Source organism: Colossoma macropomum, unplaced genomic scaffold (assembly GCF_904425465.1).
Source record: "Colossoma macropomum unplaced genomic scaffold, Colossoma_macropomum, whole genome shotgun sequence".
NCBI classification, from domain to species: Eukaryota; Metazoa; Chordata; class Actinopteri; order Characiformes; family Serrasalmidae; genus Colossoma; species Colossoma macropomum.
Genome location: NW_023494809.1, coordinates 422,066 through 438,039, shown reverse-complemented (window position 1 = coordinate 438,039; position 15,974 = coordinate 422,066). Strand labels below are relative to the sequence as shown.

General features: G+C 43.1%; 1 protein-coding gene across 1 annotated transcript; it reads right to left on the bottom strand.

The window, feature by feature from the left end:
* Nucleotides 1-251: 251 nt before the first annotated feature.
* Nucleotides 252-14,000, bottom strand: LOC118798922 (pituitary tumor-transforming gene 1 protein-interacting protein). Its single transcript, XM_036558547.1, has 7 exons — nucleotides 13,753-14,000; nucleotides 12,543-12,592; nucleotides 11,367-11,475; nucleotides 8,981-9,089; nucleotides 7,142-7,207; nucleotides 4,625-4,671; nucleotides 252-661 (listed from the first exon to the last, which is right to left on the bottom strand). The coding sequence occupies exons 1-7, from the start codon at nucleotides 13,838-13,840 to the stop codon at nucleotides 612-614; spliced, it is 519 nt and encodes a 172-aa protein (XP_036414440.1). The 5' UTR covers nucleotides 13,841-14,000; the 3' UTR covers nucleotides 252-611.
* Between the last annotated feature and the right edge of the window lie 1,974 nt (nucleotides 14,001-15,974).

Sequence of the window (15,974 nt, the reverse complement as noted above, 5' to 3'; positions counted from 1 at the left end):
TAGCGTTAGTATGGACGGCGTTAGTATGGACGGCGTTAGTATGGATAGCGTTAGTATGGATAGCGTTAGTATGGACAGCCGCTCCTGTGCGGAGATGAAAGCGGCCCCTGAAGGCAGAGCTGAGCGGAGCTGGATGTGATGGGATTTTTACTCAGGACACAAAGTTTAATATCAAAGTTCTCTAAATTTCTTCACTGAGAGAAACTTTTCCAGCTCGGAGCGCTGGAGGATAAAGACTCGGCACAGAGACGTAAAAGTCAACTTCACTTTATTAGGAAACGTTTAAGAGGAGCACAGCTGAGTGATTAAAACAACAGATTGAAAACGAGTAAATTTCACATTTAGGAGTGAATAAAGTGTCAAAAAGCAACTTCAGCCGTGACTCAGAACTCAGAGAGAAACGAAACCAAACTGGGAGACTTTTCCCATCATTCCTGTAACACAAGCTGGAATCATGAGGCTGTGCTGAGAGGAACCGAGGAGGTGTGGAATAAATCAGACGGATACGGAATTAATGAAGGAGCTGAAGGATGACTGCAGACGTGCTGATGGAGCCGAGACGTTTGCGGAGAACCCCTCCGTTCTTCTGGGTTCTCCAGGCGGCTCCTGCCTCACTCGTTTTCGAAGCGGCTGTAGGGATGATCCGAGTCAGGAATGAGGCCTGAAAACCAAACAGGAGAAAAAAAAAAAGAGTACGTTTAGAGGAGAGAGGAGGGGATGAGGGTGAGGAGCGGAATGCAGAGAGGACGAGTTCTGCTTTCTCCTCGTTCCGTCGTTCCCCGGAGGAGCCGAGGACACGCGAGGGGTTCTAATCAGCTCACACACACGGGGTGGGGATCTCTGACCTCACAGTGAATCGATTCGGTTACGATTCTTTAGGAAATGATTGCGATTTCTTTGCGAAAATCAGAATTGTTATTAAAAACACACTGAGCATCTAAACGGAACTGGAGGAACTATTTCTACAGCAGTTTGAAACATTTTTATTATGATCAAATACATTGTATTGCTTGTACTTGTTCAGCAGTGCTGCCCCCCTCTGGCGTCTGTTTGTAGTTACACTGTGTGAGGATTAGAGGTCAGTCAGGTCTGTATCTGAGTGTGTGTGTTGGTGGATCGGTGCTGTAAGAGCAGAGGGAACAGAGCAGGCCTTCATCCATCATACTGTCACACCACACGCACACACACACACACACACACACACACCTACACACCCCACCCCCACCCCCACCCCAAATCACCCACTTTCCCGAGCACAGCTGGCTGAGAGGGTCGTGTTAAATATGTATTCTAGATCACTAACGACCCGTTTAAAAGTGTACTCTGTGACTGAAGTCTGGCCCAAGTTGGCCCGTGAAGTGTGATTTGGACCATCAGAGTCACACAGACTCCACCCCCCCCACCCACTAACAGAACCATAGTGGGTTTTCTGTCAGTTTTATTGCAAATTTTGAAAATCCGAGTTTTATACTTAGCCTAGGTTTTTCAAATTGAGATTTTGTCAGTAATCTGATCAACGCGTTTACATGCTCTTGAGTAATCAGATAACGTGAAACTCCAGGTCTACATGAGTCAGACAGTAATCAGATTTCTGCTTTACAACCAGCCAATAAACTCACAGAAGAAGACGCGACGTAAACGTAACGTAAAACTCAAACTTCATGAAGCAGCTTTTTTTTTTTTTTTAGCTGAAAATATGATCCTCTATTGCAGGGCTGTCCAATCTTACCCACAAAGGGTCGGTGTGGCTGCAGGTTTTCCCTCAAAACAAGCCGAAGCTCACCTGCTTCCCCTTGTTTAATCAGTAGGTTTCAGTCTTCAAACTGCTGATCAGCTGATCTCCTGCTTTGTTGGAATGAAAACCTTGGAAAAGATTGAGATGAAATGAGTGAAATGGAAAGATTGGACACCCCTGATCTAGAAGATGAAGAATATTTAAATCCTTCGTTTCCTCAAGCATGTATTCGGTTTCAGCGTCACTCCGACAGTGTTTTGCTGCGTCTCGCGGCGACGCTGCTCACTTATTTCCGGTGCCGCCGTCTGTTTTCGCACATGCTCAGACTGAGAAATCCGAAAGAAATCAGATTAAGAGTTCACAGCACTGAGAAATCTGATTACTGAGATAAAATCCAGCCTTTTTATCAGATTTCTTAATCAGATTTATACACCTTACTCTGATCTAAGAAATCAGAGTGCTGTTTATACGAACACTTAATCAGATAACTGCAGAAATCCGATTATTGAGTGCATGTAAATGCACTCAGTGCCATACCAAGCTGTAAGTCACATGACTCTGTTATTCCTACAGACGGTCCAATCGCGGCGCAGAGATTTCTGAAGGTTGTTCTGAAATGCTGATCAGAGCTGGTGTGAAAAATGTCTCTGCGCAATGAGCTCCAGACTGTCTGGCGCGTTTGTGTTCCCAGACGTGAGGTGGGTGTAGTCGGAGATTTCAGCCCTCATTAGGGGGCGCTGTTGCTCGTCCTGCCCAGCGACTCTGAGCTGCAAACAACACGACCGTAAAAAGACAGTAACCAGCTGTAAAGATGATTCCACTAAAGCAGAGTTGAATCTCTCCATCTCGCTCGTTTCAGCCCCGAATCACAGCAGCTGCGTCATCTAAAGTCTATTCACAGAACTGCAGAGGACGGAAACACGACGGCGTTTTCCTGCCAAAATTTCGTAAATGTGTGTAACGTTTGCGAAATGTTTGAATGGAAACCTGGCGAGTGTCTCCATCAGAACAAAAACAAAACCTTGTTTTCTCCGTTGTCGTAATTTCTATTTACATAATCCGAGAATGCCAGCTGCTCTGTAGTCTAAAGTGATTCTGGGGTTCAGGGTAGAAGACAGGAACGGCGCCCCCTGGATGCACATTTATGAATTGACAGATGGTCTGGGCTCCCGGGTGGCGCAACTGTCTACACTGCAAAAATTGTACTGGTTCGTAAAATCATCTTAAATCCAGTCGTATCTGATATTCCTCATTTTCAGACTGCTGTAAGAATGTTATAAGATAATTTAACTGGATTTTTTCTGGACATTTTTACTGTAATTCTATTGGTTGAAATGATCACTGTATTCGCAGATCGTTCTGTGGTTGTGGCTGCTTTGAAATGACAAAGAATTGAAATGAAAATAAATCACTACAATCGCAAATAACAGCTACTTCTAACGTACAGTAGATCTAATCTGTGTGTTGATGAGGACGTTAGGCGACTGCCTAATTTTGCCTCATGCAAAGACCACCCCTGAGGTCAGGGTCTCCCTGAACCTCATTTGCATTTCCTCCTCTCCCTCACAGGGGGCAGTGTGGGCCTCCATTAATCATCCAGCGCTGTGCCAACGATAATTAGCTCAGATGATTCATCATCCAGGAGGAGCTGGCTGCGTGAGCTCTGACCTTCTGACCCCGCGGAGGGCGGGGCGGCACGTCTTACTACACTGTACTGCGCTCAGATCACTCGGCTACACCAGCTCAGCACTCTGAGACCGTCCAGCTCAACATGAAGGACGGAGACTCATCACTGAACTGAATTAGATCAGCACACACACACACACACAGACACAGACACACACACACACACACACACAGACACAGACACAGACACAGACACACACACACACACACACACACACACACACACAGACGTGAGTGGAGTGTGTGAGTGGTGGGCGTGACTCTCGGTTACAGTGCCACATACCAACAATCTGATTGGTCGTAGCTCATCTAATTTGCATGAAGTTGGTGGAGGGGGCGCGGTGTGCGTCAGCACGTTTGATATGTCAGTCATGTTTTCGTCATCACTCACCTCGTCATGATATGTTATGATACGTTCTGTTTGATCTAAACTATGCAAAAAAATTCTAATGGAAAAAAAATGGAATGTCACTTTGACGTCTCTTTGAACATCACGGAAACTTTAAAAGACGTCCTGCGCCTGAGTGCTGACCTGCTCACTACTGACCGATTCCACTCGGCACTGGACTTCATCATTAACACACGCCTGCATCATCACTGTGACCAGTAATTACACAGCATGACGAGTGATCATAGCTGACTAATGACCGACAGGCGAGCTGAAGCATCTCAGCGTCGGGACGCTTTATATGATGTGGCTCACTGAGCTGCGGCGCTGAAGGGGGACGGCACGCAGCGGTGGAGCTGACCGATTAGGGGAAAATACTCATTGCGATTTTTCGGGCACACGCGCACACACCACACACACACACACACACGCGCACACACGCACACACACACACACACACACACACACACACGCGCACACACGCACACACGCGCACACGTGTGTATATATCTCTATCTTCCAAGGAGTTTCTTTCTGAACACTAATACATATATTTTAATCTATATTTAATCACTGGTCCTCTACATGAACTATATACGATATTAGCTATGTGCACAATATCCCAATATCAATATTCTACAGATTTTATTACAGGACATTTTGCAGATATTTATATTTATGCTCTATTCTATACATTCCAGTCACTTCTGAAAACAACCAAAACAACCAAAGACTATATAACCACAATCCAGAAAAGATTAAATATGGGTTAAAGACATGATGCAATATATTTATAATATAAACACGTTACTCACCATACTTCTTCCGGATTTCATCGTGCCTCGCTCTCCTCTCCGCCTTCCTGTAGGAGAAAAGAACAGGATTTTAAAGATACTAATTTTAACCACAGCTACACTCAGACGGGGGTCGTCTCCTTCACTAGAGGTGCAGATGTCGCGTCTCTGTGCAGGACTCAATAGTTACAGCTGTGCAAGGAGCTCATCAAAGGTAAATATTCCGGATGGGAATCTAATCTCTGATAAACTCTGTCAAACAGAACGAGCTGAAACGCGGCGAGAGACGATGACCTACATATGATACATATGATACCGCCTCACTCTGCTCTCTCGATCTGGATGAACATCACGATGACCAAACATATCACTGATGAGTGGCGCCGTAACCAGCAGCGTCACGCCGTGCAGCGCACTCCGAGCGGGAGACACAACTCCTGATAAAAAGAGGATGTATTCCAGCGCGGGACAGCGTTACGGTCTAAAGCGGTAAAACAATGTTAGGCCACTTTGGGGGTCAGAAACGGTCAACAGCTCTGCACACCTTCCCTCTCTGCACTTCAACCTGTGTGTGTTTTAGGGTGTTTACAGGTCCATTTCCAGATCCAGGTCCGCCTGCTCTGTGAGCTCAGTAATCCTGAAACCGTGGTCTGGGTTTCGCTTCCCGGCGCCGCGTGATTGGTTCATTTTCTAATGTGACTGCTTCCCTTTTCAAGCGTGGTGACGGTGGTGAGAAGAGCTGCTCTTCACTGCTTAAGCGTTTGTACCCAACACTCTTTAAAAACATGGTTCCTCAAGGGTTCTTTAGTAAAGAAAATCTTTCTATAAAGAACTATGAACACTCAGAGAACCGTCTGCATAATTAAAGGGTTCTTTTCATCATGACAGGGTTCTTCAGACTGATGGAAAATGTGCATGAATGTGCTGTAGACAGTTCTATATAGAACATGCACATTTTCCATCAATCTACAGAACCCTATCATGATATATAGAACCCTTTAATTATGCAGACGGTTCTCTGAGTGTTCATAGTTCTTTATAGAAAGATTTTCTTTACTAAAGAACCCTTGAAGAACCACCTTTTTTAAGAGAGTGAGGGAAAATAATAAAAAGCAGTAAACGGACGAAGCCGTGCTGACCGTTCTGCAGATCTGCTCGCAGGAAAGTGACGTACGGAATTCTGCAATCAATCCACGGTTCCGATGGAATTCCTGTGCGTGAAAGCAACCCAGTGATAATGAACCCCCCTCCCCAAACAAGCCCAGAATCGGTCCTGGTTGTGAACTCAGGCATTCAGGACAAGTGTGAAAACACCCTCAGTGATGCGCCTCCAAATTGGCCAGTAGGGGGCGATGGAAACAATTCGGCCTGCTCTAATGAAAATACAGTTAACGTAACAGCGGAGCTGCTGCAGCTTCTTCAAACATATGAATGAAACACGAAAGTACAAAACCCACTCTAAATCAAGCACACGCAGCTTTTTACCACCTTAAAATCATCCTAAACTTCAGAACCTTTTATTTTTAGCAGCTGCAGGTAACCCGTGTGTGCTGTTCAGGTCTGTGGGACCCATTTTCAATGTTTACCAAAAGAAAAAAATGATGTGATTTATTACTTTTTCAACCTCAGATTCTTGGTCTTTACTCAATTTCTGTGAAGAACATACAAAATACCAAACTTCCAACACCAAAACTGCACAAACTGCTCTCCATTATGGACGATGATGGCCACCCGCTGCACCATCATCACAGACAGGAGGAGCATGTTTAGTGGCAGGTTGCTGTCACAGAGCTGCTCAACCGACAGACTCAGGAGATCCTTTGTCCCCAGAGCCATCAGGCTCTTCAGCTCTTCCCAGTGGGGCCAGAAGAGAAGAGGAGAAGAGGGAAGAGGAGAGATGAGGCCTGAATCTCTTAAGCTAAATCATAGGTTTATTTTATCTGTCTGCACAGATGGACACCCTACTGGTACGTACTGCACTTCTGCACACCTTATCACACATCTGGCACATCTGGGCACTATTTCAGTACCAGTAACTGCACATATTTATTCAGTAATGTCATTATATGCTGTTACCTGCGTCTCCTTGTACAGTCATTACTGTTGATCTTATTGCATATTTTTGAAATATTTATATTTGTATATATGCCTGTAGATGCGTCCGCACAGCCCTGCCTGCCACCTTCAAGATACATCAGAAGGGGGTTTTCCAGTCTTTAAACTGGGAAATCTCACTCGAAGCACCGGTGTACGATGCAAACAGGCATGTTTACAACAGACGCATACATACATCATCTAAACCGCTTATCCTTCTGGGTCGCGGTGGGGTGCTGGAGCCTATCCCAGCTGTCATTGGGCGGAAGGCAGGATACACCCTGGACAGGTCGCCAGTCCATCGCAGGGCAACAACAGATGCAGTGACGGTTAATTTTATTACTGACCGGAGTGTCGATTTAACACCTCCGCACAGTTTAATGTGAGCGTGTGTTGATTTAGTTGGTGTTTCGGTGCTGCGGGTGCTGGTTTGGAACCTCTTACCGGTCGTCTGAGCGCTGTTTGATCTCCTCTCTCCTCCTGGCGAACTCCTCCTCATCGCGGTCCGGCCTGCGCACAGACACACGCGTCAATCACAGAACTTAAACTCTGAGAACAGCAGTAAAGTTTAAGCGGCGAGGGGGATCTGAGCGCCTCCCGCAGGAACGCACGCCACACTGCTGACTGCAAATGAGGAGAAACCTGAGCGCTCAGCAGAATCAATACGACCAAGAAAACATCCACACTTTCCTCCTTCAGTCGCTCTTCCCGCACAAACTGCTGCTGTCTGCACAGTTCGCACGAGGAAAGAGGAGCGCTGAGTCCTCGGCCCGGAGAGACCTGCTGCTCCAAATGTCATCCAGTGCTAATTAGATGTTTAACATGTTCTAGAAGAAACGGTACAAGATTACACAGCAACATTCTCCAAATTAGCACCAGAGAGCAGAGAGAGAGCAGCAGGAGCTCCGGCGGGGGGTTAACGGAAAACGCTCCGAGAGTGAAAACACCAGGAAAAAAACCACACAGGAATATAAACAGACACAGGAACTGAGGCTCCGCCCACACCGATGACTGACAGGAGCCAGTAGACAGAGCTTAATGACTGACAGTCTGAGAGCTGACTGTGTGGATCATATGAACATTATAGAGCCTTTTTAAATGAAACAGTAGAAGCCATATCGCCCCCTACACTTCCTGTAGTGTATTACAGTCTGTCAGAGTGACTGTGTGGATCATATGAACATTATAGAGGCTTTTTAAATGAAACAGTAGAAGCCATATCGCCCCCTGCACTTCCTGTAGTGTATTACAGTCTGTCAGAGTGACTGTGTGGATCATATGAACATTATAGAGGCTTTTTAAATGAAACAGTAGAAGCCATATCGCCCCCTACACTTCCTGTAGTGTATTACAGTCTGTCAGAGTGACTGTGTGGATCATATGAACATTATAGAGGCTTTTTAAATGAAACAGTAGAAGCCATATCGCCCCCTACACTTCCTGTAGTGTATTACAGTCTGTCAGAGTGACTGTGTGGATCATATGAACATTATGTGGTCTAAAGACTTACTAATTCCCCAGTTCTCTCTGTTTTAATGATAAAAGGGAATCAAATATTACACATAAATATTTAATATTATTCAGCAACCTTTTTAAAGTTAAATTAAATCATCTTTATAACACTCATGGGGTTACAAGTTCAGTATCACCTTTTTTCCAGTCGTATGACTGTTGTGCACTGCTCTAGAGAGAGTGACTAGAGCCACGACGGCGTCCTCTAACTGTATAAAGTTCAAACTGAAAGCACGACACAGAAGTGGAAGAGATCAAGAACTGATACTTCAGAGGAATTAAGCTCGCTGCGGTGAACTGACACAGGAGAGAACCATGCACAGGGATAGTAAAGGGTCCTCATCCACCTCTTTTTAATGAGGATTAAAACAATTTGCATAAAAAAAAGCACAAATGGAAAATTCCGAAATTTACAAAAAAAGCCAGAATATCACAAACACGTTTGGATGAGGAGGAAGAGTTTGTTTATCAATAAAGGAGAAAAGCAAAAGTGATAGAAACTGATTTTTCTGAACACAGATGTCGAACACTGGCTTAAACAAACAAATCTGTGAACACAGAGTTTAACTGACGTATGCATACATAAATCTATATTCACACGCTGAAATATAGGCGATCAGGTGTGCACAAATACGGACATGTGATTGATCAGAAGTGATACGGTCAATATTGGGATGGTAAGTAAATATGCATGTTTTAAACTAGTTCTGATGTATTCATTTTACATGTTGTGTGTGTGTAACTGAGAGAGAGGGAGAAACGTGGCGTTACCGTGACGATCGCTGACAGCGACAGCAGCAGCAGCAGCAGCACACTGTGATTCCCAACAGCAGCACTCCGCCCACCACCGCCATGGCAATGATCAGCGCCTCGAAATTCACTAACACATTCAGAGAGAAACAAAACACACGTTATCACTCTCACAGCACAGGAGGGCACACCTGCTGTCAAAAGACAGTCATTACAGGAGAAGTCCACCGATTTTCCCAAAATATCTGCATAGCTAAGTGGTTAAAGTGTAAACAGAGCCGTTCAGAGTGGTTTGGTGTGAAACGCTCTGTTCTAGATAAACTTACCGAGTCAAAACTGTTCACAGTGGTGGTGATAGGAACCAGACGTCCACCTCTAAAAGCTCCCTCACAGAAAGTTCCTACAGTAAATGGTTATGAATTCACTGCCTGATGACTGAGACACTGTTTTATGATAGTTTGGAGAACTTAAACTCCATTCATGGTGGAGGGATACATGCAGGGCGCTGTGAGGCAAAATAGTCCCCAAAGAAAACTGATTATTTCAGATTTTCCATATTTTCCATCATCAACATTCCATATAAACTCAGAAGACTCGTGTAGGTTCACTGGTGGTTCTGGATAGTAAATAAAATGTCTATATTTGTGTTGTAGTCATGGCGACCCCTGGTTCCTATCACCACCACTGTAAAGACATCTGAACCATTTCACACCAAACCACTCTGAATCACTCGTCACAATGCTGCCACCTGCTGGTCACACAGTGTTATTGTGATTTACGTACAGAGGCACAGAAAGCAGCAGCAGTCTTTAACAGGTAAACACAGGTGTTCAAAAGGACCTTCCTGCCCAGGTCATCTGTACCTGCTGTTCAGAGGTCATTACATTATGGTGTTTAATAAAAATCCACCATCACACTCAGCTTCTGAGGTCTGGCTCCTCCAGCCGGTCACTGCAGGCTGAATCAGCAGTCACGTGAGGGCTGTGTGACATTTATTGATACTGTATGAGGATCAAAACTGAAACCATATTTAGACTCTGATGCCTATAAACGCTGCCTCTTAGTCCTATTTCAAAATAAAAGTCCTAAATTAATAAACATTTCAGGTCAAGTTATTGAGGTTATTTGAGGTCGAGATTTAAGATTAAAAGATAAAAAACAGACTCTTTTTTTTTTTGGTAATTCCACCACTGTGTTAGATCAAAAACGATCAAACTGGCAGAATGTCTTCAAGTGCAAAGCTGTCAGTGACAATGGATGGGCTGCTTTCCATTCTGACATTTTGACATCTGATGAAAGTTCTTGCTGGTGAGACTCAGTCAGCTTAACTGTTGCCATAGACAACAGTGATTGGTGGAGTGAGTTCATGTTGCTGGGGACAGATCTCAAAAATCAAACAGAGGGCAAATAAAATAATTTTTGCATTTTAAATTGTAATTAGAATTTTAACATGTCAATTTCATGCCAATTGTATTTAAAAAATGCCAAAATTATTTATCAGCTGACACTTAATGCTACAAAATGCTCATGAGGTTTTAAACAGACAATTATACTCACAAAAATCCCTGAAAACAAAAGCAAAACTCTGGACCAGAAAACCAATTCTGAATGTTTTCCAGGCTCTGAAATGTCTTCAGATTGATTTAGATGGTTTATACTGTATGTTATGGTTTGTAATGAATGTTTAAAGTGTGTTATATATATATATATATATATAGCACACAGGATATTAGCACTGCAGATTCACACCACCAGCTGAGACACTGTCTTTTCTCCTACTGTGGTGTGTGTGGGTGTATTTTCTGTTCCTCTTTCTGTCTCATCCAAAATACAGATACAAACTCTCTACTCCACTAAATCAAGCCCTGGCGACTGAGCTGGCAGCCACCCAAACTGAGCTTCAGCTCTCCAGCAGAGGAGTTTACACAGTTTCTGTCAGATCAGCTTACACTACATTCGATATCCCGGCTGAAAAAGCAAACGTGCAAACATCTGTCATTTTCTCTTTACGGCCTTATTTATCGTTTTATTTCCCTTCGCTTTCTCTATTGGGCTCTACTGAGTTTGAGCTTTACGTTAAGTTTACGTCTCGTCTTATTCTGTGAGTTTATTGGCTGGATGTAAAGCAAAAATCCACGTGTAAACACACTGAACCAGTTACTGACACAGTCTGATTTCCTGATTCACCCTTACAGATAACCGTTGTGTACTGAATGAGAGTAAAGCTGAACCCTTCAGTCCAAATGTCTGGCTACAGCTGGGATTTGACCCTGAATGCTTCATCCTGATGACCGCCGCAGCACCGGCTGGTGTTTCTTTCATCCCAAGTGCTGTAAGGGTCTGTTTACTGTGTGTGACGCTTCAGCTGAGTTTTGGAGAGCGGTCCGAGAGTCGACACTGTACTCACCCCAGCACACGCCCCAGCGGGCCTGAGACAGCGTACAGATGGAGGCCGGGGGGAGCAGGTGGGCCACCGGGTACTCCGTACAGGAGAGGTTGGTCTGGCACCACAGGCACTGTCAAACAGAACAGCACTATAAAACATCTGACCGCAGAGGCCACGGCGATCTCCATGAGTTTAAATTCCAGTAAACTGTAAAAGCATGAGCTACATCTTCATTATCACCTTTCCAAGCTCCGCCCACCTTTCATTGCTACTGTATTCTAGCTTTTTAATTAAAATAATTTAAACTCAATTTTTATACACACTACATTTACAGTGTGTTACTAAATCATATTATATTTATATTATATATGATGGGTCTGTTCTGCAAACAAAATGTGTTGACACAAGTCTTGCTATTATATACATATTACACATATTTATGAGGCCAAAACTAAGAAATTGTGGAAAAAGGAACCATTCTGACCAATCGGGGACAGCCCTCTGACCAATCGGGGACAGCCCTCTGACCAATCAGGGACAGCCCTCTGACCAATCGGGGACAGCCCTCTGAAGAAGGTTGCAGTGGAGACCTGCCTTGATTTTTATTGTTATCAATGCTTTACTTTCTATATATTTAAGCAGTTTGACTTTTTTTTAATGTCACAAGTTTGACTTTTATTCATAAACAACATGGTTTATGTTCTACAGTTTCTGATTAGGCTGAATGAATAACCGACTCTAAATGTAGGTATTGTGATATAAACTGAGTCTGTTCTACAGTTTCTCGTTAGGCTGAATGAATAACCGACTCTAAATGTAGGTATTGTGATATAAACTGAGTCTGTTCTACAGTTTCTCTTTAGGCTGAATGAATAACTGACTCTAAATGTAGGTATTGTGATATAAACTGAGTCTGTTCTACAGTTTCTCTTTAGGCTGAATGAATAACTGACTCTAAATGTAGGTATTGTGATATAAACTGAGTCTGTTCTACAGTTTCTCATTAGGCTGAATGAATAACCGACTCTAAATGTAGGTATTGTGATATAAACTGAGTCTGTTCTACAGTTTCTCATTAGGCTGAATGAATAACCGACTCTAAATGTAGGTATTGTCCGTTTGTGGGCGGAGCCTGGACAGATAAATTCACATCACTAAGTAAAGCAGTGTGATTAAAGATAGTCTGTATTTGCTCACCGACACATTTGAGAGGCAGCTGTCACAGGTTGTAAAAGTCTTGCATGGTGCTGTAGAAAAAAAGAGAAACAGTTTTTAAGCACTTCTCATCTGTTTATCCTAAGAAAAGAAGAAGGTCCCACTCAGCGCCACGTGTGCTGAGCAACCACGTTTCGACTTTTACTTCTATGAACTATGAAGTAATCAAATTTTTTACACAGTTCAATTCTGGTCATTAACATTTAGTTCCTAATTCTTTAGGTTTAAAATAAGCCTCAGTATAGATAAAAAGGATCCAAAAGGAGAACAAAATAGAGACGTACAAAGTTCAGTTCCTGTGCTGACAGAGGCCGGATGGACTAAGAGGCTGCATTTCTAGAGGAACTCCACCATAATTAACTGGTTAAAGTGTAAACAGAGTGGTTAAGAGCGGCTCAGAGTGGTTTGGTGTGAAACGCTCCGTTCTAGATAAACTTACCGAGTCAGAACTGTTCACAGTGGTGGTGATAGGAACCAGACGTCCACCTCTAAAAGCTCCCTCACAGAAAGTTCCTACATGAAATGGTTATGAATTCACTGCCTGATGACTGAGACACTGTTTTATGATAGTTTAGAGAACTTAAACTCCATTCATGGTGGAGGGATACATGCAGGGCGCTGTGAGGCAAAATAGTCCCCAAAGAAAACTTATTATTTCAGATTTTCCACTATTTTCCATCATCAACATTCCATATAAACTCAGAAGACTCGTGTAGGTTCACTGGTGGTTCTGGATAGTAAATAAAATGGCTATATTAACATCATGTCCCCTGGTTCTTTTTCCTCTACAGTGAACTTTCACACCAAATCACTTGGAATGAACTTGTTTATATCAATTTAACTACGTAGATATTTTGGTGGAATTCCCCTTTTACTGCTATGTTGTGTTGCTTCTGAAAACAACATATAACGTTACATGCCAAAGTTAAAGGGCCAAAAATCAGAAATGAGAACAGAAACCAGAATCGGACAGGCCAAACTTATTCGCCAGGCTGCTGTTCGAATTTTCCCGTTCCACCTTAAATGACGCAGTAGTTACCTTCTGGCGCCCGAACCATTTAAGGTGGACCGGGAAAATTCGAACAAGAAGCTGTTGAGTAAGAAGCTGATTTCAGCCACGTCGATTCAATAAAGATTGAATGAAAATATCTGAGTTCAGCGTCTTTTAAACGCAGCTCCGAGTCTGTTTTACCTTTAGGCGCTGATGTGGGGCTCAGCGCTGCTGCGGCGCCGAACAGCAGCACAACAACAACGACACACCCGGAGCTCCGCTTCAGCATGGCGGGCAGCCTCAGGGAGAAAAGCCGGGGAGCAGTGAGGGGAGCCCGGGCACAGAGAGGGAGAGTAGAGCCGGGACCAGCGCGGATCAGAACCAGCAACAACACGGAAACCAGAGCGAACCACAACAATATGGCGAGTTAGAGACTGTGAAACATCATAAACTTTACGAGTTTTTCAAAATAGAAGTCCTCGCGTAGAGAGGAAGTTAAATAATATTTGTGGATTGTTGCGGCCTTGAGCTTTGGAAAGGCACTATATTAATAAAGTTTTATTATTATTATTATTATTATTATTGTTATTATTATTATTGTTATTATTATTATTATTATTATTATTATTGAATAAATAGTTTAACTTTAACTTCCTAATTTCTTTAACAGCTTGAGATATCAAATTACTACAATTTTAAACATATATTTCTTGGTTGTTTCCTAATAACAACTTATTTAAATGATAGTTTGACGAAAAATCAACTCCGTCCCCCACAAAAAAGTCACGATTGTCCGTGTGAAGTGTGCAAAAACCTCAGTGTGAAGTGTGTTTACAAGTAATCACATTTTTTCACATGAACCCGTTTTCATGTGATGAGAGCAAAACCCACTTGTGTATTTTTCACATGTGAAATTCATGTGACTTTTTTGTAAGGGACCTGTACTTATCCCCAAACATAGTCAATCAGCACAGACATGTTTGGTGTCTGAAGTTTGCTTTTTTAGTTTTAGCGCTGGGGCTACAAGGCTAATCCAGCTAACAAATGATGGATCTGCCCCACCAATTAGCATGGAGCTAACTGTATGCCTAAATCATCACCTCAAACTGTGTTGTTTAGTAACCTCTAATAGTCTTGATTCTGTGGTTTCTGACTCTGTATGACTCACTGTCATCTATAAACATGGACTGAAGTACATTAGCATAGCTAAACACAGTAGCAGCATTTTAAAGTATGAATTTTGTCCATATTTCTGTCTGTTATTTTCGGTCTATTATCTGACGCCCTGTTCACATACTGGGCATCATGTGTCGTGGGTCATCCAATCATTAGTGGATAGTGCTGAGTGTAGGTGTGTAACATTTATGACCACTTAACATTTACAGTGTGAACGCTAAAGCGTCTCAGTGCGTCCTTCACAACACGAAGAACTGGCTTAATTATTATATGATCAGTGTTATATAATGAATTGTGATGTATGTGTGAGGGCTTAAATATTATTAGGCTCTGAGGATTCTCAGGAGGAAACCGTTCCTGCAGCTTTTCCACACGGACACGGTTCGCACGCCTAAAAAACGGGCTCAGCGTGTTCAGGGCCACAGAACCGTTACGGCTTAGCTACGTTTATGTTGGTACTGTGCCTCAGCATCCTGCTGCATTAATGAAATTAAAGCAGTGTACGATTTTAAATCCACCGTTCAGTAAAGCTTCAATCTGACACCAATTTCTAGCTAACTAGAAGAGAATAGCCGATTAGCGTTAGCTTAGCTAGCATGCTGCCAGCTCTGCTCACCACAGAACAGGTTTGATTCTGACTAACAAAAGCTTTACTGACAGAAATTTAGATGATAATGACTCAGATCTGAGGTAGTGAAGTTGAGCGGCTGATCTTAGAGGGACAGAAAGCTGAAACTGAACCTGTTCTGTGGCGTTTGGAGCTGCAGCCTCTTAGCTAAGCTAATACTAGCTGACTTAGCTAAAGAGATCCAAACACCTCAGTGTGGGTCTGATTTGACTAACTGGTGCTCTGCTATCACAATATAGACGATAAAAACTTATAACAGCGAGAGCAAAGTCGACTGACTGGTGTTGGGGTGACAGACAGAATCAAACGTGATGTAGTGTGTGTAGCTATTAGGCTGTTAGCAGTTAGCCACTCGTTTGTGTAGTTTTCTTAAGGATCTCCTGGTTCTGATTCAGCAGTCTCACAAATCCAGACCAGCGCAGAACGGCACAGTACGGCCCTCAGAACCTTTTGGCTCAACAGTGGAAAAGAGGCCAATGTTTCCAATAATATAAAACCAGTGGTTGCAGATAAATGTATGAAATGATTTTAATCTAATTTAGCCCTGAACAACTTTACAGATTTCAAATTATCAGGATGAAGCTGTAAATATAAATGAAGAAATGTCAAATGAGTCTGT